Source organism: Lasioglossum baleicum, chromosome 12 (assembly GCF_051020765.1).
Source record: "Lasioglossum baleicum chromosome 12, iyLasBale1, whole genome shotgun sequence".
Lineage (NCBI taxonomy): Eukaryota > Metazoa > Arthropoda > Insecta > Hymenoptera > Halictidae > Lasioglossum > Lasioglossum baleicum.
In genome coordinates this window covers 3,736,331-3,762,279 of record NC_134940.1, presented here as the reverse complement: position 1 = coordinate 3,762,279, position 25,949 = coordinate 3,736,331, and the positions used below count along the sequence as shown (strand labels likewise).

Genomic DNA, 25,949 nt, shown 5'->3' with positions numbered 1-25,949 from the left:
TTTTATTTAATTACTTTTTTGGTACAACAGTGTGTTGTCATAAAGTAATTATTGTACTGAATATGTACGGATTGTTAGCACTCCGACTGTTTAGCTTGAATGAAAATAAGAAGCAGAGAAGAATGTGAAATGTATTCATATTTATATAGAGAAACATAACATAACAGAAACATATTACTGTTCTGATTTAGCCAATTATGGCAAAAATGAGGGTGCAGTTTAAAACAGTATAAAAATTGGCAAAATGTAAAAGTACTGTTAAAGAAAATAATTTTCTATTGCACTCCAGTTTGTAGCAGTTCAGGCAGAAAATTTTTATTTTGCATAAAGATCCAGTCTCTATAAATATTAATCGCAATAACACTTTGGTATTACTTGGATAATACTTCCTAGACCGTTTAGTGTGAACGAAGATGAGAAGTACATAGTACTAAAACATTTAAGGATTGAAAAAGAATTAGCAAGTATTACCATATTGAGTTCTGTAAAGCATCCGGGTTTCTTCCGCAGCAATCCTAGTAGAGTTCAATAAAAGATATTCATATGAATGAATGTTATAGGGCATTAATCGGGCTGAACAGGAACATATTACAGCTCCGATTTGAACATGAACGAGACTCTGTTGTATGTAACAAGAGTTCGATATATATACATACACGTTGACTCTGATTATTCACGATCGTGGCAGACACCCCCACAGAAACGCGACACGACGCGGTAAAGACCGAAACGTAAACAAAGGTTTGATAAAAGCACGAAAGCTCATGGTACGTGGCAAGAAAATAGCGGGTCGAAACGCTACGTAGAGCCGCTTATCAGCCTTATGTTTTAGTAAGCACGTAGAAATAGGAAGGACATACCGGTAAAAGAGTGAGAGAGAGGGGGAGGAGAGGCGTGCGGGAAGCGCTACTGTCAGTTGGATTGGTGTTTTGTCGCGGCGCGCCGAGTGATCATTTGAAAAGGAAGGACCACCTCTGTTCACCATATTTGGCAAACTTTCCCTAATATGGTAACGTCTACTTCTAAATATGGCAGCCGGGGACGCCCTCTCGTTGATTCTTGTAACACTCCGCGTGAACTTTCCGCATTGAATTTCATCGTGCCGAATGTTTTGTCAAGAGTTTCGCTGACGGATCGACGTAGTTTGTGAGTCGATTGATTTTTCCATATGAAAATTTTGGAAAATCTTTTGACAGGAAACGTGATCGGGAATGGTGTTACTACTTTTTCACTGCGTGCTAGGAAGATGGTGGGGGTAGAAGCTGCGCAGGAACGTACGGAGGCACCGCGTTAGCACGTAGGTCAAGTTACGATACTCAGCGCGCATTCAGTTCGCGGGGAGCGCTCGTGCAGTGCGCGTTGTTGTCCCGTGTTCCTCTAGATGGTTGATCACGTGGGAAACATTGCGCCGACTTTTCGCGATTCCGTGGCGAAGAAGGGCCGAGGGAAAGGGAATAAATGTGTGCGAGTCCGTAATGGACAACCCTAGCGGCGGAAGAGATAGTCGGTACGCAAGTCTTGGGTACAGCATGGGGATGATAGGCAGCGACGCTGGCTCGGAAATGTACGGCCGACCGTCCACCTCCCAGCTTACAACTTCTCAAATAAGCCGCGGTGGCGCCACCATGATGGCCGCGGCGGCGGCTGCTGCAGGCGGACCAAACGCCGGCGTGGGACCTGTACAAAGAGGTATCAAGAGGACCACAACGGACGTCTGTTACGATGACAGCAACGCACGGCAAGCGCTTTCGCAACAACAAGGCATGTCGATGTCCGGAGACTGTGTACCCGACAATTTGGAAGAATCGTTCACCAGTTTGGGCCAACCGAAAAAGTCGCCGCCTTCGAACGGCAAGAAGACCAAGGGACGGGTCAAGATTAAAATGGAGTATATCGACAATAAACTAAGGAGGTATACCACCTTCTCCAAAAGGAAAACCGGAATCATGAAGAAGGTTTGTATCGGACAAACCTGTTTCACCTATTTTCCATAGCTAACCAAAATCCAGAGTGTTGTTGAGCGGCGGTACCGATGATCGAACCTCGAGATCGATATTAACTATTGTGTGATCGTTTAATAACGAGACATCGGGACACCGATGGTTTGAAATTAAACATCGAGATACATGTTCCAGAAATATAAAACTAAAAAAAAAAAGTGTGTACGTCGATAGGATTCGAACACTGGCCTGCCGCGTGAAAACTCGACTCGCTACCGTCATCACTATCCCAAGTTTAGCTGTAACTTAGAGAGAATATTGTAATTCACTTTCACGGAGATAACACGAAAGTTTGATCGTTAATATCTTGAGAACTATTGAGTTTCTGATGTTATAATGGTATATATTTGTAACGAGGAGATCGAGATCTATAAGTGTGCGAAGTTTCAACACCATCGGTGTCCCGAAGGTTGCGATGTCTCCTTCCAAGTGTCTTCATGAAGTATCATGTCGTTAGTGAGTTCTGCTTTTGTTAGATTTGAAATGCCGGTTTCCGTATGCGATGTACATATATGCATATCGTATTAGGTTCATCCCAACCTCCCCCGATTGAACATCTGATAAATGAAGTGTTGGAAGTGGAAGCTGGGAGGGTTGTATTATGATTAGACAGCGGATTCGATGCAATTATGACAAAAACGAGTAGGTGCGAGTTAAAACATTAAAAAAACTGGAAGGATTTTCAAATATTGTTATATTATCCTCAACCAATTAAACATATTAAGGAAGAAAATAATTTTCTATTTCTCTCTAATTTGTAGCAGTTCAGGCAGTGATTTTTTCTCGTATTTAGTATGTTAACACGGAACGGTAACCATTATTCTTCGCGTTTTGCCCGTTCTTCCTAATTCGCTCGTTCATTTTCAATGAAAATGTTCATTACAATGGAAGTAGTAAAAAAACGGAAGCAAATTCAAATATAAATAGACGATATACAATATTATATCATAAAAAGGAAGTATTTAAAGAACCGGAAGTATAGAAACAGCTTGTTTCCCAAGGAGTACCACCAGAGGGCCACTAACCAATGAGTACTCTAAAGATATATTTAAATTGCGTGTAAGTTTATTTATTTATACTTTGTTAGCGCTGGAAGTGAATGTAAATTCTATTATTAGGACAAAGTGGTATTGATAGAACGGTCGTAATGAACTAAAAACACGGAAGATTCTTTCATAGAAAACACGAGAAAAAAGAATGTTAAATTGTTCAATCGGATATTGGAATCGTTATCAGCGCTTTATTCCTATCATAAATGTTAGATATCACAATTAAATAATGAGTGATTGTTAGACTGCGGATGTTTATGCAATTTTCCATTTTTCTGGACAAAGATAGATCAGGATTTTCTGAAAATTTTTGTAAACCACAAATGCACTAAGATCTATATTAGTCTAGTCGTTACAATTCATTTTTATTCTAGACTGACGATAAAACTGCTAGTCTAGATAGATTCAGGATCCGATATGTTTAAATTTTCGAAATGAATCGAGTGTTTCGAAGAAAGTAGAAAAGCGCGTCAACCTAACGGAAGGAAAGGGATGCGAATCGTCATCGCGTGGCTGCGGATTGCGCGCCAATGATTTTCTGCGAGCGCGCAATTTATGAGTGACAACTGCGCTTTCGCAGGCCACTAACTTCTCCGTGTATATTCCGATGAAAATACACCGAGAAGAACGAAATTACACACTGGAAATCGCGATAAACATGTAGCATAAATATTGATTATTATTAGTTAACTCGTAGCCGTTTAATCCGTGGGGCCGTAGAACTGTTCGTATCTTTCAGTTAGGATGGATTACAGATAACAAGTAGCCATTTAGGTTCACGTATCGCTGACGGTAGTCGTTAAGAATCCATTTAGGGTTGGTATTGTTCTTTTGTAATCGTCGAGAATACATCTAAAGCTCTGTACTTTTGATTATAGTCTCGAGAAATGCTGTAATCCGGAATCCCCTTAAGTCTCGACGATATCGTCGAGTAAAGTTGCCAAGAGGATACCTAGTCTGAGTTAGAGAGCTCATCATTGTCGTCAATGTTCGTTCTAGAAATGAATGATTCATTATTGATGACAAATGTTAAAGGAGTTAACTGTTAAATTAACATTTAAATATTTAAAGACTCGGCTGTTTCCAGTATTTTAATAGTTATTTTATCTTTTCGCCACGTCTGCGATTGTCTTGTAAATGAATATTTCTAAAAATGGTAATTACTAAATACATTTCACAAAGAACCTGTACCTTCAGTTACATTTGTATATTTTTGTTATATTTGCACTGCTCTTATAGCTTCTTCGTATTATTTTAGTATAACGTGGTCGGCGTTGTTGATTTGAAACGTAGTTACACATTTTGTTGCAAACAGGTTTCCCGTTTTAAGCCACAACCCGATCAGATTATAGATGTTTATTTGATCCAAAGCCCGTCGCGGCTAAATCCGTAGAAGAACCTAAAGCAAATTGCATCTTTCATACGAATTTAGAAAACCAAAGATAGATTGTTCCCCTTTTCTGAAGACGGCTCCTCTAAAATTAGCCATGTTTTGACACGAAGCTGACATAATTGCTTTACAACGGCGTTAGAAAAATGAGAATTACTCGGAACCATGGAACAATCAATACATTTCGCAGTGAATACAGCAAAGACAAATATTTCATTCGAGGAACCGTGTTAAAAAAATAATATATTTTCCCATCCAAAAGTAGAATTACATTATAAAAGTTTAGAAATACTTATAAAATACAATCTTTAGATTCCTTCGTTTCCTGGACTTGTTTATTTCGTTTCAGTTGAAAATCCAGACAACTATCTCACAAGTCGACTAACTCGGTCTCCGCATAGTGAATTTTTATACAAAATGGCTGTGTTCTCCCGTGCAGAAACGCTTAAACAAATCTCGATAATTGTTCCGCTACCGAAGGTGGTATAAGCTCGCAAATGAAAATGCAAACACGGTTTTTCCGTCGCGCACTTCGAATTAATTATTTATCAAAATGACGTGCTAATGGTTGCGCAGGCGGCAAGGATTTGCATAAATGTGCTCTATAAAGAACGGAATAAATCAAGTGTTTCTGATACGAGCCGAACGGTTAGAGGTCTGTCAAGTGATACTTTCGTTCTTCAAGGATCTAACTTTAAGCTCGCGTTTCAAGCTGATTTTCCTCTTTAAGAAAACTATTTTAACGAGCGAACGGAAACGTGTCTCGTCTCTGGCTAATTCGTCATTTTAGTATTCTTAAATGTTGAATTCGCGTTCTTCTATTTAATCGTTGGCGGATATTGATACGGTAAGAAACTGAAAATGGTTAATTCGGGACTAAAACGTGTTCGTTTTGGAAGCTCGTGCGAAGCTTGTTTACAAGGTGCTTGCCTCCCGGACTTCTGTGTATTTATGTGATCCACTTCGCATGAAGCTTCTTGTATCATTAGACTTTGTCTAAATTTGTCTGCACTCTCTCTCTCTCTCTCTCTCTCTCTCTCTCTCTCTCTCTCTCTCGCTCTCTCTCTCATCATAGTACATATCAAATTTCAAGGTTCCTTTTGTTATACATCATTAAATCTCTCCGCCTCTCGCGTACATTTTTCCTAGTTTATCTTCTTCCCTAAAAATCGAGTTTGCCTCTTCTATTTCTTACTCTGCCCGGTTCTTTTTATTCTGCACGTTCGACTTTCAATTAACGCCACAGCGTAAAGCACAGCTTTCTTCTTAAAACGAGAGAAGAAGCGAGCTTACATTATTTCCTTTTCAACGATAATGTCGACGAAGAAGCTACTGAATACACATCGAACAGATTTGAAAGACAAACATAATGTTGATCGTTTGATTGCGAAGAGTCGCTAGCATAGACGAGAATTTACCATCATCCTGCGATTTCTACGGTATGCAAACTCCCACACAAATTGCAGAGTTATAAGAGACAGCAGACTGCAAGGTGCATCGCTCGAAGGCGATTTGACATTAAATGAAATGGTAATATTTTCACCCGCCAATTAGATAATTACGTACACACGATTTGCCTCTTGCTCCTTATCCACTTGAACTTAATAATTGTATTATCATCGCTGCCATTGTGCGAGTTTATACTATTAGCGTTGTTAGTGCTCTCTGACACACACGTGATATTTACCATCTTTATTGTATCAGATCATGTATTATGTCTGCGTTCGAATCGGGCATCAATTTTGTTTCTCATTCGACCCGATATACGAATATCCAGAGGCGTGCGAGAACCGGAGAATAATTTCGAGAACTCTCGGGAATCCTGAAATTCTCGAGACCCAACATTTTCGGGTTCTCGCGCGCCTCTACGAGTAGCTAATGACTCTAACTGGCTGCTGATGCCTGCTACATCCGTTTACTTACATAAGCTGCTTGCATACGTTTTTGGTTCTCGCGCGGTACCAGAATCGCGGTAAATATTGCATTGCGGCGCCGCAACTACAGTTCAAACAAATGTGCACAGCGCCTAATTGAATCCGTAGTATTTCAGACCGCAAATCCGGTACCGCACGGTCGCCGTGCGTTAGTGTGGATTTATAGTGGAGCTGCGAGCATCGATGATAGCTACTATGATAGTACTTTTTCATTAGTATGTGTCGAAATGTTGTGTCGAATGTTGGTTTCTTTTCATCGCGCCGCTATCAGCAATGCTCGCAGCTCCACTATAAATCCACCCTTAGAAAAACGGGCGTGTGTAGCGGGCTGAGATGCTCGAATTTAGCCGGAGCTAAGCATTCGTAAGAGATGTAAAATGGACCGAGATATCGGCCGTTCTCGAGGGTCTAATTGATGATCCGTTGTGGTTACAGGCGTACGAGCTGTCGACGCTGACAGGTACGCAGGTGATGCTGTTGGTGGCCAGCGAGACGGGCCACGTGTACACGTTCGCGACACGGAAGTTGCAGCCGATGATAACGAGCGAGGCCGGGAAAGCATTGATCCAGACCTGCCTGAACAGCCCGGATCCACCGACCTCGGGTTCGTCCGGTGATCAGAGGATGTCGGCGACTGGGTTCGAGGAGACCGAACTGACCTACAACATAGCCGACGACGAGCAGAAAGTAAGGCAACTGGTGTATGGCTCGCCGCACGGTGGCTCGCTGCACGGCGGGTATCCTGGTGGCGGACCGACCGGAGGGCCCCCCGGCCACCCGCAAGCCCCGCCGCCGCCGCCCCCGGGTTCGCAGCACGCGCCACCCTCGCACGCGCAGCACGCGCACCTGATCGCGCATGCACACGCGGGCTCATCGAGCTCGCACCTGGTCCCGTGCTCAAGCCCGGGCCCCATGCTGGCCGGCGGTCCCTATCAACAATCCTGCCCCTCGCCCCTGCCGCCCCATCACGCCGCCTACCATCCGCACATGTCGCACTCACATCCCCAACGGTAGTACTACCCCACTCGAACGAGCACTCGCTTGTCCTCCGCTCCTCCGTTATACGTATCCGACGGGACCGAGCCCTCTGCCTGTTGGCTACCCTGCCGGTTCCCGTAATCACCGCTTATCCTCCAAGTTCTTCTCGTAACGCGTTCCCTTCTAACGGGGGTAGACCCTCCTTTCTAGTATCGCAACGGTGCAAGGATGGGGGTTTTCAGATCTGAAAAGTGCTAGATAAAACACCTATTTATTCGTCTACGAGGCGTAATTTGCATTATTCGGAAGCATGAGCAACTTACGCCTCTTGAACGTAAAAATAGAACTTTTTTATCCAGCGCTTTCGCAATTCTGGAAAAACGAGTCCACTCCCTTAACCTTTAACTACCCGCGCCCTGAATTTTCACGTAACCACCCTCGCGGTGTATTCAGTACACCACGTGTATCACTGTGTGACCGAGTACTGTGCGGAGCACGAGAGAAAACCAGCAGGCAGAGAAAGGGGTTAAGAAAATTGCCTTTGCGTTCCTCTCTTGCCCCGTTCCCCTCCCGCTAGTTCTCTCTCGTGCTCTGAACAGTACATATATTATTGTATTGGTGTACTTTTTACACCAGCGCGGGTAGTTAAAGGTTAAGGGGGAGTTCCCCTTTCCAGGATTGCCTCCTCATTCCTCGATAATCCAAAGATGGGCTTTCTCAGTAGTAAAAACGCTCAAAAGTCCTACTTTTACGTTTACAGGGGCATAATTTTCATTATTCGGCAACATGTACTCTCTGTGACGCACAAGTTGTCCCTCGAGACGGCACCAATGGTTAGGCCGTGACGTCACATACACTTTAGCCAATAATTCGGCTAGAACCGAAACTGTCAGTGTTCAGAATTCCTTCCGGATTCCTGGAGACAATTTGTGAGGCAAGGAGAGTAGCTATCGTAAAGCTATAAATGACGCCTCGTAAACCGCATCTTTGGATTATCGAGAAACGAGGAGGCAATCCTGGAAAGGGGAACACCCCCTTAACAAGTTATGGTTGACACGTCGGCTGTCGCGTTGGTCACCCGTGACCGGAGGTCGTTTTCTCAGTGAGACTAAGGTGGTTATCGGTCTCGAGAAAATCGTATCGCGGCAGTCGACGTGTCGACAACAAGAGCACGTGTAAATAATTATTTGTCTGTTGATGTTTCGTCGTTCTCCGTGCTTTCATTCACTCGATCAAGCCATGCGCTTAGTCGAGGAACTATGGACAAGCCGTATCGTGCTCTTGATCGCGAACGAAAGAAACTTTTGGGATAAGTTGATACACCTCGGGTATAGAAGTCGGGTCGAACGCGTTCGTAGATGTCTGTACTTACCCCGAACAGAGTCCGTAACCGGAAGTGCTATAAGTTCCTCCTGAAATTAGAAAACGGCAATTGAATCTGGTGGTAGGAAGTATAGACGTCTCGTCAAAGTCGGTGGTCGCAGGTTGCTAATCGTTGTTGTTGATTATTCATCCTTGAATCGTCGAATGAATACGAGTCTTTCGCGCAGATATTTAGCAGCCGTCTTCGTGTTCGTACAGTATTGAATGAGCTGCCCAATTGCGAACAGAGAACACAGCTGTTCTATTAACGAAAGGGTTAGAAATGCATCGAACGGTATTGTCGGACATTTTACGAAAGAACAAGGGACCACCTAGCTGTTTCAGGTTCGTGTTCTTCTAATTCCGTGCGATTCCGTCCAAGACGCCACCGCGTCGTGCCTGTGAACGGTGCTAGATGGTTCCGCGGGTTTGTTCGTCGATGAATTCGAGCCGCGAATTAGAATTCTCGGATGCGTCGATATCGGGAACGCTCGTCTGTAAAATCGTGACGTGTCGGTTGAATAACGAGCGAACGGGACAGAGAGGAAGTTGCGGGTGACATCCGACTTTCTTTTCCGGACGTCGGATATATCGAAATTCTCGATGAGGCGCATCGCATCCGGTGCGGATGAAAATACGGTTATTTTATTTCCGTGCTCTCGCGCTCGCTCGTTCGTGCACGTTGATCGAAGGCAATTTACAGAGTCGCGGGCAACGTTAGGCCGGCTCTCCGGATTAGTATGCCGGTCTGTCCGCGGCATTAACGTTTAATTCGACGCGTTCGTAAAACTAAATTGGGCGTTAACTTCCTCCGCGAGTGTTCCCGTAACACGCTGACGTTTATTAAAATTCGCCGAACGTTCGGCCGATACCTGATTCGCGAAGGGACCATCCGATTCGCTGTCGAATGGGAAGTAGGCGGATTCTACGCTCGTTCGAACCCTTATCGCTCTGAGGCGCCGCTAAAAATTGCTGCACCATTATTCAAAATATTCTTCACGTTTTATTAACCTCTTAACTGCAGAATTTAGTTTGGAAAATCTCCCGCACAGTGCGGAATTCAAATCAAGCAACGACGAGTATACACGTCGGATGCAGGGCAAATATTATAAATTTTACCGAAAAACGAGGAAGGATTGTATTTTTATTTGATCAGAAATTAACAATTCATTCTTGAATAGATAGATTCGTCATGTCCCTCGATGTCAAATTGACACGGTGATAAAAGATCGATGAAATAACAGGGTGAACAGTTATTTTTTCTTTTATCTTTTCATTCGAATTTGATGAGTTAACGTTAGAATCTTAGATTTTTCGGTTGTGTTTCGCATTAAAAAGAAATCAACGACGCGAAGTATCGGGAAAGTTTACCTATAAATAACAGAACGAGATTGACGCGAGGGACGGTTGAATGTGTCGATGTCTGATCGATTACCAAACGAAAGAATTGTTCAACTTTCGAATTGAAACAGCTCCGAGCGCAGAGGGTTAAAACGTTAGCTGATTCGTCGAAGTGTTCTCGTGTTCAGTCCGAATACATAACGGTTCGTCAGGACGAGATCAGGAGCAATTTGCTTAAAAGCACGTCGCGATTCCGATGTTTCTCGTTCCCGGCTCCCCGATATCGGTTTGCTTTCAATTAATCCATTAAACTGGGCTCACAATTATTTATAGGAAGTTGCGCGTAACGCATCGTGCCCGTTAAACGATATATTTCGCTGAGGCTAACTTCTCGTTGAAAAGAGTCCGGGAGCAATTAACTTTTCTTTCGACGGTTGTTATGCGCGAAGGGTACGGGCGCCGCGGACACCTGTCATCATTAGGATGGCGTCGACAGTACTTAACATAGCAGGTTTCGGTACTTAATGCACGAGGACATCCATTCCTCGCGCACCGCGACGACGCGTATTCAGAAGATGGGCCGAGAAGACGCCGACGATACGGTGCTCGATGATTCTTGGGAATCGATGACGATCGTGAGCGACGCTCGATAGCCGACCGCGGAGCGGAGGTGTTTTTAATGATCGGAGCGCGCTAGGAAACGCACGGCGCTCTCCGTTTACAACGTATAAATCTAGTCCAATCGACGCGCACTTTAATGTATACGAGATTTACATCTACCGGTACCGATCTACCGGCAGAAGAAGACGATCGATGGATCCTTCCGGGCCTGGTTCCGCGTTGCCTGGATCGCGGACCATTGCGTCGAAGATGAGACTTCTGTTCACTTTTAATTACTCGCATATAGCATTTACAATCTGCAAAATTTGAAATTTAGCGTGCCAAGCACGATCAACTGCGTCGACTGAAGCTGTTACTTTCCCGAAGATTCGAAGGAACGAAGGGAACTTCGAAGCGTACAAAATTTCGAGGTATTGAAGCTTCGAAGCCCTCGAAGTGTTCGAAGTTTCGAAGTCTTCGAATTGTATGAAGTTGTAGCTTAATCAATCTTTTATCTCTTTAGTCTGTAATTGTATCGAATATAACTTAGCAGCGAAATTTCGAAGTCCAAAGCTTCGAAACTTCGTTTCTTTTAGTCCTCTAATAATTTACTACGGAGTTTCGAATTTCGAAGCTTCGAAAATTCGATTCTCATCACCTTCGAAGTTTCTGAAATCGAAGCTTCAAAATCTTCGACCTTCGAAAGGAAAGTAACAGCCCTCGACCATTGTAGCAAATGTTTATACTCATTGAAGTGGAACTGGAAGTGGAGTGCGGAAAAATGGGTAATCATTGAACAGAAGCACTTCTTGCAAGTGCAAACATTCATCTCTTCGTCGTTTCATGTGTTTTTCTGGGAAATTCCGAGAAAGAACGCCCGAGAACGATCGATCGATCAATTCTGAGGGGAGTATAATGGTTGAAGTTCGAGGATTATGGCTGGATCTATACGTTCATCGAAGTCCAAAGACTTTTTTTTCTACGATATTGTAGGAGTGACGGGCGACACATGTTCGTTCGAGTTCGCGGTTCATTAAATAAGACGTGTCAGGAGACACGCAGACGGGAAATCTACCGATCAAACAAGACAGAGAAGGGGCGCAGTAATCGTAGCTTAGGGTAGTAACTCATGTGATGAATTACTCGAGGAAGCCACGTTATTTTGTAATCGTCCGTGTTGTCCCTCCCAGTTTTCTTGTTTACTCGAATCGTATTTATGATAATTTACGGCGATGGAAATCTCTCTTCTTATTTATTTAAACACCTTGTACATACATACATTCAGAGATGAATGGATCGACGCCGAGGAACAGGCTGTTGAACAGAGGCGGACCGAATCAGAGGCGTTTCATTCACGATTATATCAGTATTTTAAAGATAATTTCGGGAATGGTGAAATTATGTATTTATGTAGTTGTTTGGAATTGTTGTTTGCCGCGTGAACAAATGGTTCGTCGATAATGTGACTCGCAGATTTGAAGATGAAATAATTAGCTGTTTCGAGTGTTCAATCCTTTGTCGTCAAATGTAAATGTATAAAACCGTTTCGAAAGAGATTCCCATGACAAAAAGTAGCAGAGGATTAACACGGGATTATGATTCTTTCGAACAAGTCTGCGAGTCAGGAATGAAAACAACCAATACGAAGCTCGATGGTCCCCCTCCGTCCACGATACGCAATTTTCCAAATAATGGAGAAACAACGCAACGGTGCGGTGTTGCGCTGTTCGGTTCGCCTCGATTCCAGGCCCACTCGATTGTATTTTCATTACTGGACAGCGGATTTGATTGTAGAACCATTAGAAGAATTGAAATAATCCCCGTACATGATTCTCAACCTGTTAAACATGGTTCAGAAAGGAGATCACGTCGAGTTTGTCGTAAATTCACGCGGAACATCTTTATTTTGCATAAAGATCCGCTGTCTGTTCGTTACAAACGATCGTACCTGGCTCGTGGGATTCGCCGGCCCGGAATTCGACGGAAAATTCGAAGCATCGCCGAGCATTTCCCTTTTTTTTTCCCTCCCCACTATCAGTGATCCTTCTCCCGCACACGAGGCACATCCTTTTTAATACTCATGCTGTTCAGGTTGAGGCCTCGTTCCGCCTTTCCCTGGGACAAACAAAAAAAGCATACGAGTCGACGAAGAAACGAGAAATCGTAGTACGTGGGTGCGAGTCCGAGCCAGTAAACCCGGCGGTGCACGCTTGGCATTGTTGCGCATTAAATATATATACACAAGTGTATATATACATATATATATATATTGTTGTGCATCGTACATTGTTCCGTAATGTGTTTGTACTGAAAGTGGCATGTGTAGTATTTGTTTGTTTTTTTTTCTTTTCGTAGATTAAGTAGCTAGTATTTAAAATACCTTTTTTTTTAATTTAATTCCCCGAAAACCTCCCCTTCTCTTTGTTCCCTCGTCCGATTCCTTTAAGTAGAAACAACTTGACCCCCTCCCTTCGCATTATGCATGCTTACGCGTGTGTGTATATGTGTCGTGTGTGTTGTTCTTTTCTTTTTATACCGCATAATATTGCACAAAAAAAAAGAGTTGAAGAGGTATATATATATATACATAGATAGATAAATAAATAGATAGATGTTATTTGGTGAGAAAAGAAGAAGAGAAGGAAAGATCGTAATATGCGTAGCCACGCAGAAAGGGAGGATAAATCGAATATCTCTGAAAGAAACGGAAACACGCGACGAAATGTAACAACGTTTCTTCTCCCATCGACGCACAAAGTACAAATAATATATATATACATAAATATAAATATTAACGAGAAAACACAAATCACGAATCCTGGAAAACGGTAATCACGAATGTACGGCTGGGCGCGCGTCCAAGTATGTATCACATGTGTAAATAGTGTACTGTAAAATACTGTGATAATATTTATATTACACGTACGTATATATATTATCGTTCTTAATGATACGGCTCCGACGATTGTGCTCCGTACGTCGCTTTAAACACGAGTTTTTTTTTAAACATTTAGCCGATATATGTATAGATCGCACGTAAACGCCGACAGTATTCGGCGTGCCCGTGGGTGCCAGTTGTTCGCGGACAGGTAGGTATAAAGACCACCTGTTGTGCGGCGAAAGTATATTTCACGTCGAAAATTCACCCTATTCTCTCTCGCAAACGTGCACCACCCTTTGCGAAAGCATTTAATCGAGCCGAGCGATCGATCACAAAGACTTGTTCGCAGCAGGAAATATTTCAATTAAACGCGAACAGAATGGAACAAAACGCTTCGCCAGAAATTCCACGGAAATGAAATGTTTGGGGCAACGAAGGAAATGTAATGTCTTCATTTTCATAAAAGGTAAAAACTGATCGAGTGTCCTTCCGAATAATTCTGCGGTTGTCAGGAGAAAACGCCGCAAGACAATTTGGAAAAAGTTAGTTTTACATATTTACCAGAGAAAGAGTCATGGAAATAAATTTTCCTGACAACCACAGAATCATCTCCTTCGTTTTGTGCCGGTATCATTCTTCACGCTAGTCTTGTGCATGTTTTTAGATTACAATTGTGTGTACAAATCATTTGTAGAAGCTATCCGCTAAGGGTGGTGCACTTCTCGCGTGTGTTACCGTTCGACAGAGACGCAGAAATACGAGCGGGAATTCGATTAGGCAACGGCTCCGAGCCGCGAAACGTCGGTTCGTGTTCAGAAGCGACCAGACGAAACCGGACTCGTTTCACGAAGGTATTAACAGTTCGTTAACTCGCTAGTTAATTACAAGGAAGAATCGTCCGGAAGTTTCCTTTGTTTGTTAACGACGATTCGTCTCGAAGCGCTCGCTTTTCGTCGAGCGCGTTCAGCGGACTTTCCGCGAAACTGGAGTCGAACGAATATATGCATTGTCTGGAAAAAGAGAAACTCGTTACCGTGCGTACGAATAACGTCGAACAAATCGAGATTACCTCTGCTGCTTTTTCGAAGGAACTCGCTCTAGAGATCTCGATTTAGGGTTCTATGCTTGTAATTCGCCTGACGATTCAACAGAAAATATAACATTCTTTTTACGGTGCACACAGACAGATTCTTTGGTAGAGTAAGCGCGAGATTACGGAAAAACTAGATGATAAATTAAAGTTACGATAGTTTTTATAAGAATATACAGTTATATATTCCTTCATCACTTCGCCGTTCATCCCTTCAGCGTGATTCCGCAAGGTAGGTTCAGCTTTCTCGATCAACGCACTTCGAAAACTCGATTTTCCGTCATGCACACAGCCTAAACTCCGGATCTTCTTAACTTTAACAATTTAACCTATTCGAAGCTGTAACACATTCCGATCGGTAATAAGATAAGAATCAAAGGTTCTCCGTCGCAACCCCTTCGGACATTCTGCATAAAGAAATCCGGGATGCGCCGCAGCATCCCCTAACGGTTCGAATCGCACGATAAATTCGCGAGAAAGACACCTCGGAAGAAGCTAGTTCTCTTCGATCCCTGTTTCACCAGGGTGGGAGGTATCGAGGGCCACGATTTACGATGTAACGAGGCAGCGATTAGGATGCGTTTCGCTAAGAGATCACCCCGGCGGAGATCGCGGCACGAGGAAACGGCAACGACGAGGACGACGTCGGCAAGAAGCCGGCCAGGGCGAAAGAGAGAAGGGCAGAAACAGGTGGGGAGATATACCGCGCGATGGAAGGGAAAGAGAGAAAGAGATGGCGGGGGGGTAGCGAGAGAAAGGGAGAAGGACGGGTAAACAGGGAGAGAAAGATAGAGAGAGATAGAACGCGATGGAAGGTGGAAGCAGAATACCATATACGGTCACCTTTGTCAAAGCCTGGTTGTCGCCATATACAGGCAATGTTCGCGATGGCAGATACTTATATAGAGTCCAACTTAAGAATCAGGAATGTCGGTTTTTGTCGCGCCTTCTATACACACCCGTGGTAATGGGGGGTACAAATGCGACTCGGAAGTGATTGTCGACAACGCCTGGCCGTTGCCGGACAACCGCCGCTTTCGCAGCCCTCCATGCTTTCGGGAATGTGTTTTATGAACCCGTGTCGGTCATCTTGGCTACCGTTGAGCTTGCGGCGAGCTTCAAGGCTCCTTACCCTTTCCCTTATATCTTGCCCCTACCTCTCCCGAACAACTGCGAATCGCCTCCGTTCAGCTTCGTTTTCGAAAGTTTCTCCGGTAGGGGAATATATTCTAGCTCTCCACATGGAACATCAAAGATATCAAACTCCTGACGGCAGTATTAGTAACACAAGGGATTGAAGAATCACTGGAAATTTTCAACTCTCTAATCCGAGCATGGCCAGAGTCCGTCGGTTTATCTTTCCTACAGAGCAGCGACGAGAAGAAATCGCGAATTTTTCAAGCTTCTTTTTGTCTCTCGTTCTGAACGATCACTCCACTTCTCACAAGATTTTCTCCGCGAACATCGATCCTGTTTCGTCGACGACCGATAGCTTTAACAGTACATTCGATCCGGTCGGTTCGATCGAATCTCGGCAGACTAGCCGAATCCGTTCTGATAAAACGAGCCGGCGATCCTCTCATGAGGTTCTATCGGGTCGCTAACGATCGAAGCTGGCGGAGGAGAGACACGTTGTCCCCGGTAGTCCCGTAGATCCATCAGCGGATGGACGAGTGGTTCCTAATCTGCCGGTCAGCCGAGAGTTCCCGACAACGACAACCACGCGATTTGCTTTCTCTCCATGCAAACGCGATCGGCTCTCTCGGCGACATGTGTACGCGTCCTAACGAGGGAGTACGAAATGCATGTATAACGCATAGAGAGGAGAGGCAGAGCGTTCTCGGCGCGGCTTCGCACGTGGAAAAAAAGGTTTCCTCCACGGTGATGGCGGTCTCCGGCCGGGGAAAGAAAGTCACCCGGGGAAACATAGAGTCCTGCGTAAATTTGTGAGAATCTCCCGTGGAAGCGCGGTACGAGTTCAGGCCGCGCGGATGACCATATAAGGTGCGCGAACAAGCTCGCGCATCTCTCCCTGCTAGGTAGGTAGGTAGGTAAGTTGGTTGGTTCGTTGGTTTGTTTCGTTGCTTGCTTAGTTGGTTGCTAGACCCCGCTGATTGATTGGTTAGTTGGCTGTTTGATTGGCTCGCCGATATTATTACCGAGGCGTTATCTACGATTTACAGGCCACGCACCATGTGATGCGATCCTCCCTCCCTCCCTCCTTCTCTCCCTCGCTCTCACTCTCTCTCTCTCTCTCTCTCTCTCTCTCTCTCTCTCTCTCTCTCTCTCTCTCTCTCTCTCTCTCTCTCTCTCTCTCTCTCTCTCTCTCTCTCTCTCTCTCTCTCTCTCTCTCTCTCTCTCTCTCTCTCTCTCTCTCTCTCTCTCTCTCTCTCTCTCTCTCTCTCTCTCTCTCTCTCTCTCTCTCTCTCTCTCTCTCTCTCTCTCTCTCTCTCTCTCTCTCTCTGACCCCCCTACTTCTCTGTCTTGTTTTCTGACGGCCACTCGTTAAGGGTCTGGAATTTACGGTCCCGTACAGGTGTACGTTATTGTGTATCACTTATGACTAGAGTGCGCACCTTTATGCAAAATAAAAACGTTCCGCATTGATTGCGGGAAGCAGGAGCGAAATAAAAATTGATTTCATCCTTTAATGACATCAATTTTTCTAATCGTCTACTGTTTTAATATTTCACCCAACCAATCTCTTCATAAATGCATCGAAATCCGCAGTCTAATCACGACGGTCGTTCCTCAGTCCGATGTCGCGATTTATTCGACGTACCGCTGATTCTTCTCGAGGATATGGTAACTTTCTATGAGCAACGAGACACTAGAACGTCGTCAGCATCCGATCTTAAAGAGTCCTGCAAGTATTTCTTTAATTAGAACTTCGAAAGTATTTTTCAAAGGCGCATCTTCTTTCGCGCGACCATCGTGAACATCGTCGAAAATCTTACTGAGAAGTAAAAGAATATTTATATTTTCTTTTCATTTCTTTCAATCCGCTACGTTTCTTTATCACAGTCTCCAGAGTCTTCCTGTTTGTTATATTATTCCATTCTCGTTCCAAAATATTCCACAAATGTGTTTTCGAAGTAGGGCAGAAGTTTCGTACCTGTCTATCCAGTTCGTTCCATAATTTTTCTATGGGTTTTAAATCCGGTGACTGGGATGGCTGTTTCATAATTTTTAATGAATTATTACTTCGAAGTTGATCCAAATAGTTTTTACATATAATATTTTTCACCTGTGTGTTTGGATCATTATCATTATATTATCTAGTTAATATAGTGACAGGTTCATGATCTACACGAAATACCAGAGTTTTACTAAAGATCGGAGGTACTCTAAGACTTACGAGCAGGAGTGCACCTTCCCTGTAAATCTTGGTTATTAATAAAAGACATAGGTACTTCGTGGGACAACAAACGATATTTTATGCGACTAGATGCATCGATCGAATGGTGCTTGTCATTCGCTCATATGTCAGCCACTTATGGGCAGCGAAACTTCCTGGAACGCTATAATGTCGTTTATAACCCCGTGGTGAATTTTAATACTCCTTGGTCCGATATTTAATTGTTTATTATATTGATTGAAACGTTTTCTCTAGAATACGATAGCATTTCCCCTCCAATACACAGAGAAAAGAATCGCAATTATCGTGACCACGATTGCGTATTCGAAAAATCGTCGAGGTTCCTCGCTCGTAAAAGCAATAATGATGTGGGAGCCTTGCAACGGTGATTCATAAATGTTGTATCGGCGTGACACGATCCCCACCGAACGCCTAATACATATATGCAAACGAAATTAAGATCTGATTCATACAGCATCTTATGAATTCGATTAGACGGTTGAACATCGAAATACGTTGTACGCGCGTCGCGCGAGCGCGAACGTATCGTCAACAATTTAGAAAGTTAATGGAGTAAAGATCTCATGGAAACGTAAGAATTCATCATGGTTTTTGCTTCGGCGATCCCGCGTGTACACGGTTAGGTTTGTAATAATTACGGAGTTCTCGGAATAAACGCGTAAATGGAAGTCACTTTCAAATCGCACGTATGGAAATCCTCTTGTACTTTGTGCGTCAATTGCCTAACGGGGGGGAAAAAATTGTACGAAAAACTGTATTTCGTATGCCGGAAGTCTGTGTTTGCTTTTCTTTTTTTTAACGACCAGGAAGCTCGTGATGAAAACGTTAACGAATTGACATTCCCGTGAACGTATTTGATATTGGGAATCGAAGAAAGTTGAAGAAGAAATAATCTAAAGTGGATTATACGCGATTAAGTATGCTTGACAACGATTCTTGAGCATCCATATTCGGACGTTGTCTATCCATTTCAAGCCGAAGCCTGCATTTGGCTTCGACTTTCCTATTAATTCAATAACAACATAAATACTTTCGTTTTCGCATTGCTCGCGACACCTTCCAACAAATAATATTCTTCACACGATCGAAATACTTGAAAAAACTTGTAGTTCTCGAAGTCAAACTAATCGAATGATTTTTTTCTTACAATTGTTCTTTAGTTCACAATGTTGTACATAGTTCTTAAAGTACGTCTTCGTGGCTAAAATATCCGATGTATCAGTATTCAGAATTTTTAACACATTGGAGGGTAATTATTTGGGTTGGCAAGAAAGTAATTTCGGTATTAATTAATTAAGCAATAAACTTTCACTAATGATGGTGACCTGAAATTCGCACTTGGATCAGTTTTTGACCGATAAGGACCAGAAGTTTTATGAGCGCTTGTGAAGCTACCAGAAAGATGGCAAAAGATCATCGAACAAGAAAAATAGGGTTTTATTGCACCTTAAAAAATCGAAATTACTTTATTGCCAACCCGATGTAATCGCTTTATTGTTGTTTTTAATAATATATCGACTGACTGTTCTAGGAAGACGGCACTTCACCGAGATCGGACGTCTGCGCCAATGAAAGCGACGGGGACACCAGCGATGGCGATTCTCCAGTTTCGAAGGATCTCCCAAAAAACCATTCGGGTAAGTAAATGAGAAAAGATCAATTGTATATTCAGGTTTTTCTCGAGATGAAAAAAAAACATTAGAAAAACATTAAAAGTAGAATAATCTTCAAAGGAAGAGAAAAAAGCCGACGTCGTCCGTTTAATTGTATTGCATGTATCGTCTCCGTGTTTCTGCAATTCTTCAGCAGTTTCTATTTACGAGGGAAGGTCAGATGAGCTTGTTGATATGATTTCTTAACATTCAGCTAGCATTTACTTGAAACCTGCTAAGCGTAGCGTCTATCGAGCGTCTACCAAAATGGCGGAATTTATATAATGTATTCAGGCGGCTCGTACGAACTCCCATGTACCGTTTCTGGTGATTCCACAAAGTGTATCACGAAAATCAACTGTAAAAATGTTCTCAGACACTCTTTCGTCTACGTACATTTCTAACATGTCTGTCCATTGCTGGTTACTTCTACTTAAGATTCCCGGACATTAGCGTCGCTCGTTTTCTGCTGCAATTTCGTAGAAACGAGTGAAACGAAGACACAATCGATCGAGGAAATGCGCTGCACTATAAGTTCATATCTATTTTAAGTAGAAACAGTCTGTTTATATTAACCTTTTGCACTCGGAGCTATTTTAATTTCTTCCGACCGAGAACATTTCCGTTCCCTGTGATTTTTCAAACTTCATGTTTGAATACATTTAACTGCTTATCCTACAATATCGCGATGAAGATTCTGAACAGAGTCTGATAAATATGTATGTTATTATGTAATTTCCTTTAAACTTTATGTATTCTATTTATGGTTTAATGTACAGTTATTGGAGAACATGTAGGCCTACAGTAGATATAAATTTTTTCGTTTTTGGGAAGTTACGAACTACAAAAAAGCTGTAATCACTGAATCCGTAAAATAAATTATAGTGCAAGGGGTTAATAATGTAAACAATATTTCGAATAATGGTAGAGCGATTAGACTGCGGAAAAATTTCAAAGATTGATGACGTCGATGTATGCTTTCTCTATTAAAATCATTAAGGGAACAAATAACGATCGGTTTAGCTTCCGTTTCCTACAAAATCGATGCAGACAATTTTTATTTTGCTGAAATAATTACATGAATACGGGTACAAGAAGAACGTGATTGAAGATCGTCACCGTGTCAGTGGATATCAAACAGAGCCGAAATCGCGGTTGCGTTGACAATTTTCCCCGGAGCGACACTCTGTACAAGAACGTGACACCGTTTTCTTCCGTCGCGCCGGAACAGTTTCACCTCCGTGACCGATCTCATCGATCCTCATCTCCCGAATCGTCTCCGTGCGTCGAGAAGAAGAAGAAGAAGAAGAAGAAGAAGAAGAAGAAGTCTAATAAAACGAATAGCGACGGGAGACGGATGAAGAAAAACTTGGTGATAGTCAACCGGAGACTGTTTAGAAGGACGGGGCGACGATGAGGAGGGGGCAATTAGCGAATTTCCTCGTGGGCGTGCCACAGGAGTCGCGAAACCGAGGCAGCAAGCGGTAAAAGCCGGCGTGGAAAATCGTTAGAGCGTATGGCGAGCCGGTGTGCAATCCAATCAGTCAGGTAGGTCGGTAGACAGAGAGGCGAGCGTAGAAAACGACGAGAGAATGGTATCAGAGAGTGTGCGGTTTAAACGTACGAGAGACGGTAGCGAGCATGAGCCGGGAGAGCGCGAGCGAGAAACGCGCAACGCCGCAAGAGAGGGAGAAGATAAAGGAAAGAGGACACTTAAAATGCGAAAAGTGTGCGAGCGATGACGAGGTTATCCGTGTAGGGGAGTACATAAGGAGTTGTACGGGCCGCGATGACCAAACTAAGACAACGACGCGATGCCTAACTGGGAAGTAAGATCCGGTCGAAAGCCGCGCTCCGATGCAGGTGTACACATAAATATCGATGCTAATATATGGAGTGGATGCCATCCGACTTACCGATCGCCGTCATGACGTACGCTTCTTTTTCTTTTCTTTTTTTTCACCTTTCCATTGTTCCCCGCCGGCGAACTGTCCCCGCCGGAATTTTGATAACTCGACACGCGCTCATATCGAACCGGCGATCTCTCGACCTGCCGCCGAACCTCGCCCTCTTTTCTAACCCGCCAGATTTTTGGTAAGCAATCTTTTTGCGCGTCCGTTCCTTCCGGCTTTTCTTAGTTAATAGGATAATAGCTTACAACTGGTCTTCTCGTTGGAGGAGATTCCATGCGGTATGAAAAACTGTGGTGCCCAATGGTGCTTCGAAACCCACCATAATAATAAATAAAATAAATAAATAAATAAGGCTCCAGTCAATTCTTTTTAAAGCCAGTTCACAGTGAATTATCGAAACCGTGCACGTGTATTTGATTTTTCTCTCTGTAATTTCTTTTCGTAGGTATAATGTACCATCAGATGCCACAAACAGTCATTTATTCGCCGAGTCCAGGAGTTCTGCTCGGTATCGGTCAGAACGGTCAACCGGTGCAGATTTCTCAGGAAGGAGGTGAGCAACCGAGAATTTCAAGAACACGTCCGAATACTTTATTATTTCCAGCCGTAGAGAAAATATTTTCAGACGGAATCCTATAGAAAGATTGAAGTTCAACCCTGCAATGGTATCCCGGTTAATTTGATCATTAATTTATCAATTCCTTGAGAAGTTGAGAAACAACGGGCCTCGCGAATCCGAAAACAAAGAGCTCTTTATGAAACAATTGCATTCCAGCTCGGTGTTCCATTTCAACAGCGCGTACGTCTAGGATCTTCCCTCCCTATGTTCTCTCCCTATTCTCGCCGTTCGAGATTGGCAACACAATGCAAGATAGGACTGACCACAATTCTGCAATCATATCGTACGCACTAACACCCAGACCCATCCGCTGTCAACTAGTTTCCATTTTCATGAAAACGGCGATAACACTTTCGAAAGTTTATCGAACGCGCCCCTCGTGCGGGAACGTTTCTGGTTAAAAATATTCCTGAACCCTCCGAAAATGTTACACCGACAATTTATTATTTCGGGGACGGATTTCCATCGTCGCAGCACGACAGAAATTCCGCAGAATGTTCAAGCTACAAGTCTGCGCTCGGTTCACCAACAAATCACGGGTTCTTGGCCAAATTTCAAAAGTCTGAGACGCTGATAGAAGCGAAGCCATGTAGCCAAAATTCCCCGAAATTCGCTAGAATGTTGAAATTTCAAAGTTAGCCTCCCACTATGATTCGATTCGTTGTATTTGTACACGATTTTTCGGGAACGTGTCTACCGTGTAAAGAAGAAGTTGTGACATTGCCGCAGTCGAAAGGATGATCGATTTTTATTTTGATCGAACCTGTGGGTTTTCGGATTGTTCGCAGGCACAGTGGCCCCGGTGAATTCGACGCAGAACAATCAGCCGTTCATTACGATACCATTGAACGTAGCGATGAGTGCCGCGGGTCTGTCGATGCCGGTTTCATCTAGGATGAATCTGTCGCCGTCGCCACGATCGCCGACGACGACGACGGCGGGCTCCACCTGCGACCTGCCATCGGACCTGAGCAAAGATCGTGAGTGACACCGTGTCTCGATGATGATCGTCCTCGACGGAGACTGTCGATCATACCCCCCATGGAACATCCTTTCGAGCGATCATGGACGCGTACTCGTTGCTGGAAGCTCGTTCGCGAGACACACCGTCGGAATCTAACGTTCGCCTCTCTGTAACACGCTCTGCAACACGATCTCGTTCGTTTTCGCCTAAACTCTTCTCGCGTCGAACAGTCCGGGATCGAGATGAGCGGTTCTCGGTTGGGACCAAACGTTGGAAACGATCACGTCAATTCGGATCATCGGGAAAGTTTCGAGACACAGTTGTTCTTTTAAGTTCGGGGCTTGTATTCTTCTCTCCAGAATTGCCTTTTCTCATTTCTCAATAATGCAAAGATAGGGTTTCTCAGTCTCCCTCGAAACTCCTACTTTTACGGTTACGAGAAATGAGAATCCTGGAAAGGAGAACACCCCCTTAAAGGGGTAAACTCGTTTCCAGATTACAAACATGCGGGATGCGCCTCCTCATTTCTCGATAATGCAGAGATCGGCTTTTTCAGTAGTCAAAAGCGCTAGATAAAAGATCAATCTCGGCCGCGGTCGCCTTCAAAAGTTCTATTTTTACGTTTGAGAGTTCCTTCCGAATAACATTATCGTTATCGAAGAACGAGTCTACCCCCTTAAACGAGCGCGATCAATCTTGATGCCGCTCTTCTCGAGGCTCCCCGAGAGAAGGGAGTATCGAGCAATATTTATGATTTTACGGAACATTTTGTATGATATATTTTGAAGGGCAATATCACTGTGTGCACTATACGTTTTCACGACAATCATCGTTTATAGGGGACTTCCGAGTGCTTCTTTCTATAACTGATCTGTAAAATCAGGAGATAATAAAATCGTCAGTTTTTCCCCGTCGTCGATGGTTCTAGATGAAGAGGAGCGCGGGAGTTTCTTTCTGTGCCAAACTCTATTTAAACTATTGTGTTTTGCTTACTTGTACAATCTCACCATCTCGAAGAAGTAAAAGTTACTTTTCTCGAACTCGTCTCGATCGCAGACTCGATTTCTTCTCGGAATCGCGTCGCGACAGTAACGAGTCGTGCAACGTTTCGATACCGATCTTTCTTTTTTGTAACTGTCGTTTCACGAACAGCGTAATTTGTTTTTTTTTTTAACAATTCCTACGGATTCGCCGTTTCCCGAACGAAATCGTTCCGTGCGTTGTCGAGAATGATTTCGCTCGGCCAAATTAATTTTGTACTACTTAGAAGCAATTCGGAAACGCGGTAAAGCGAATTGTTAAGAACTTGTTCCGCTATTTGTTGGTCGTTCGCCGGAGAATGTCAAACGCGGAGATAGCTTACCACCCCCGGATACGATGCGTTCAGATGTTTGTATTCGGAAATACATTTTCTGTTACGTGGATTTGTTGCGTGGTTGTTTGTTGTCGCGCGGTTACCCTACACTTTCGTTGAAGCTGGGTCTCGTTGCCAGCACTTAGTCGATATCTGTGCAATACTAGTCGAACGTTCGTTCAGCAAAACGTTCTTCGGAGCGGCTTTTTACATTGTGGTCCTCCATCCTTCGAGGTGCTCACTGCTCGTTTTTTAGACTATCAAAATCGAGACTTTTCTAGTCCGGATCGGAAAGCTCGCATCGTCCTCGGGTCCGCGTCAGGGTGTCGCTACGAATTCGTTTGTAAAGTTCATTCGCAATTATTAGGGGTGTGCGAGGACCCGAAATATCGGAAACCCCAAATTCGCGATTCCCGAAAACTTCGAGAATATGACATGATGACATTCTTGAAAAGAATTCGCGATGGACAACATTCTTTCAATGAAAAGAATTTTGTATAATGATTATATTACACATATAATATAGTTATATATAAATACATAAAGAATAAATTATTTCAAGAATCCCGGTAAATTCGAGATATTTTGCGTTCTCGCACAACCCTGGGCAATTATCCAAGCATTTTTCTTCTTTAATGTTTAAGATCGATCGTTTTTGTCTCATTTTTTTTTAGAGCGGCGTTGACCTCTTTATCCTACATGGTGCTTTTCAAATAAAACTATAATCGGTGTTATCCTCCTGTTTGAACCGCGGCCGAAACATTCGCAACAGGTTCCTTTTTATTCGCGAGTGCGATTCAGTGTCCGTTTTGATTCACTTCGAATTATACATTGAGTTGTATCGTTTTTGTAAAGTGTCTTGCGCGATACAAGAATGATTCTCCTCGGAATAACGATTTCTTCGCAAGAACGCTTGCATTTAATGATCGCGATCTTGTGTGTATACTATGACTATAACGTGTAAAGATGATTTCGGGATCGATGATAGTCGGCTAATTGATCGGACCGTCTAATTGATATCGGTGATATATCTATAATGTTGCCAATGTTCTAATCAGTCGTTCTAAACGGACAATGTTGAATCATTTAACCGTAATTAGTGATAAGCACGCATTATTGTCAGCCACCGTTGATTTAACAGTATTTTTTAATGACACAATCTCTATTTTACACACAACATGGAAATAAATTATTAGCTTGTGATAGATAACACGCGAGGAACTTGTATTTTTTTTTACAATAATACCTGCGATACTTATTTCTCACGCACGAATTCTGTACAATCGATTACGTGTTCGGTACCGATCAAATAGTGCCGAAAAAATTTTATAAACTATTTTATAAAACTTTGTAGACTCACCGTATGTACTTACAAGGTATAAGGTGATTAGGCAGTTTGAACAGGAAAACTTGTTAATGCAAGAATGCGAGTGCCTTGTGTAA

At 43.3% G+C, this 25,949-nt stretch overlaps 1 protein-coding gene across 2 annotated transcripts; it reads left to right on the top strand.

Moving 5' to 3' along the window:
* The first annotated feature begins 772 nt into the window (after positions 1-772).
* Positions 773-23,537, top strand: Bs (serum response factor blistered). 2 transcript variants are annotated; one of them, XM_076435272.1, is made up of 5 exons: positions 897-1,955; positions 6,809-7,060; positions 19,536-19,641; positions 22,015-22,122; positions 22,977-23,537. In XM_076435272.1, the coding sequence occupies exons 1-5, from the start codon at positions 1,476-1,478 to the stop codon at positions 23,174-23,176; spliced, it is 1,146 nt and encodes a 381-aa protein (XP_076291387.1). In that variant the 5' UTR covers positions 897-1,475; the 3' UTR covers positions 23,177-23,537. The 2 variants fall into 2 exon arrangements, with proteins under 2 accessions (XP_076291388.1, XP_076291387.1); XM_076435273.1 differs by lacking the exons at positions 19,536-19,641; positions 22,015-22,122; positions 22,977-23,537 and having other exon boundaries at positions 773-1,955; positions 6,809-16,932.
* The last annotated feature ends 2,412 nt before the right edge of the window (positions 23,538-25,949 follow it).

Excerpts from the sequence above, each read along its gene's own strand:
- Bs (XM_076435272.1), top strand. The coding sequence starts at position 1,476 with ATGGACAACCCTAGCGGCGGAAGAGATAGTCGGTACGCAAGTCTTGGG. Across the intron at positions 7,061-19,535 it reads TAGCCGACGACGAGCAGAAA|GAAGACGGCACTTCACCGAG; the intron begins GTAAGGCAACTG and ends TGACTGTTCTAG. Across the intron at positions 19,642-22,014 it reads TCTCCCAAAAAACCATTCGG|GTATAATGTACCATCAGATG; the intron begins GTAAGTAAATGA and ends TTCTTTTCGTAG.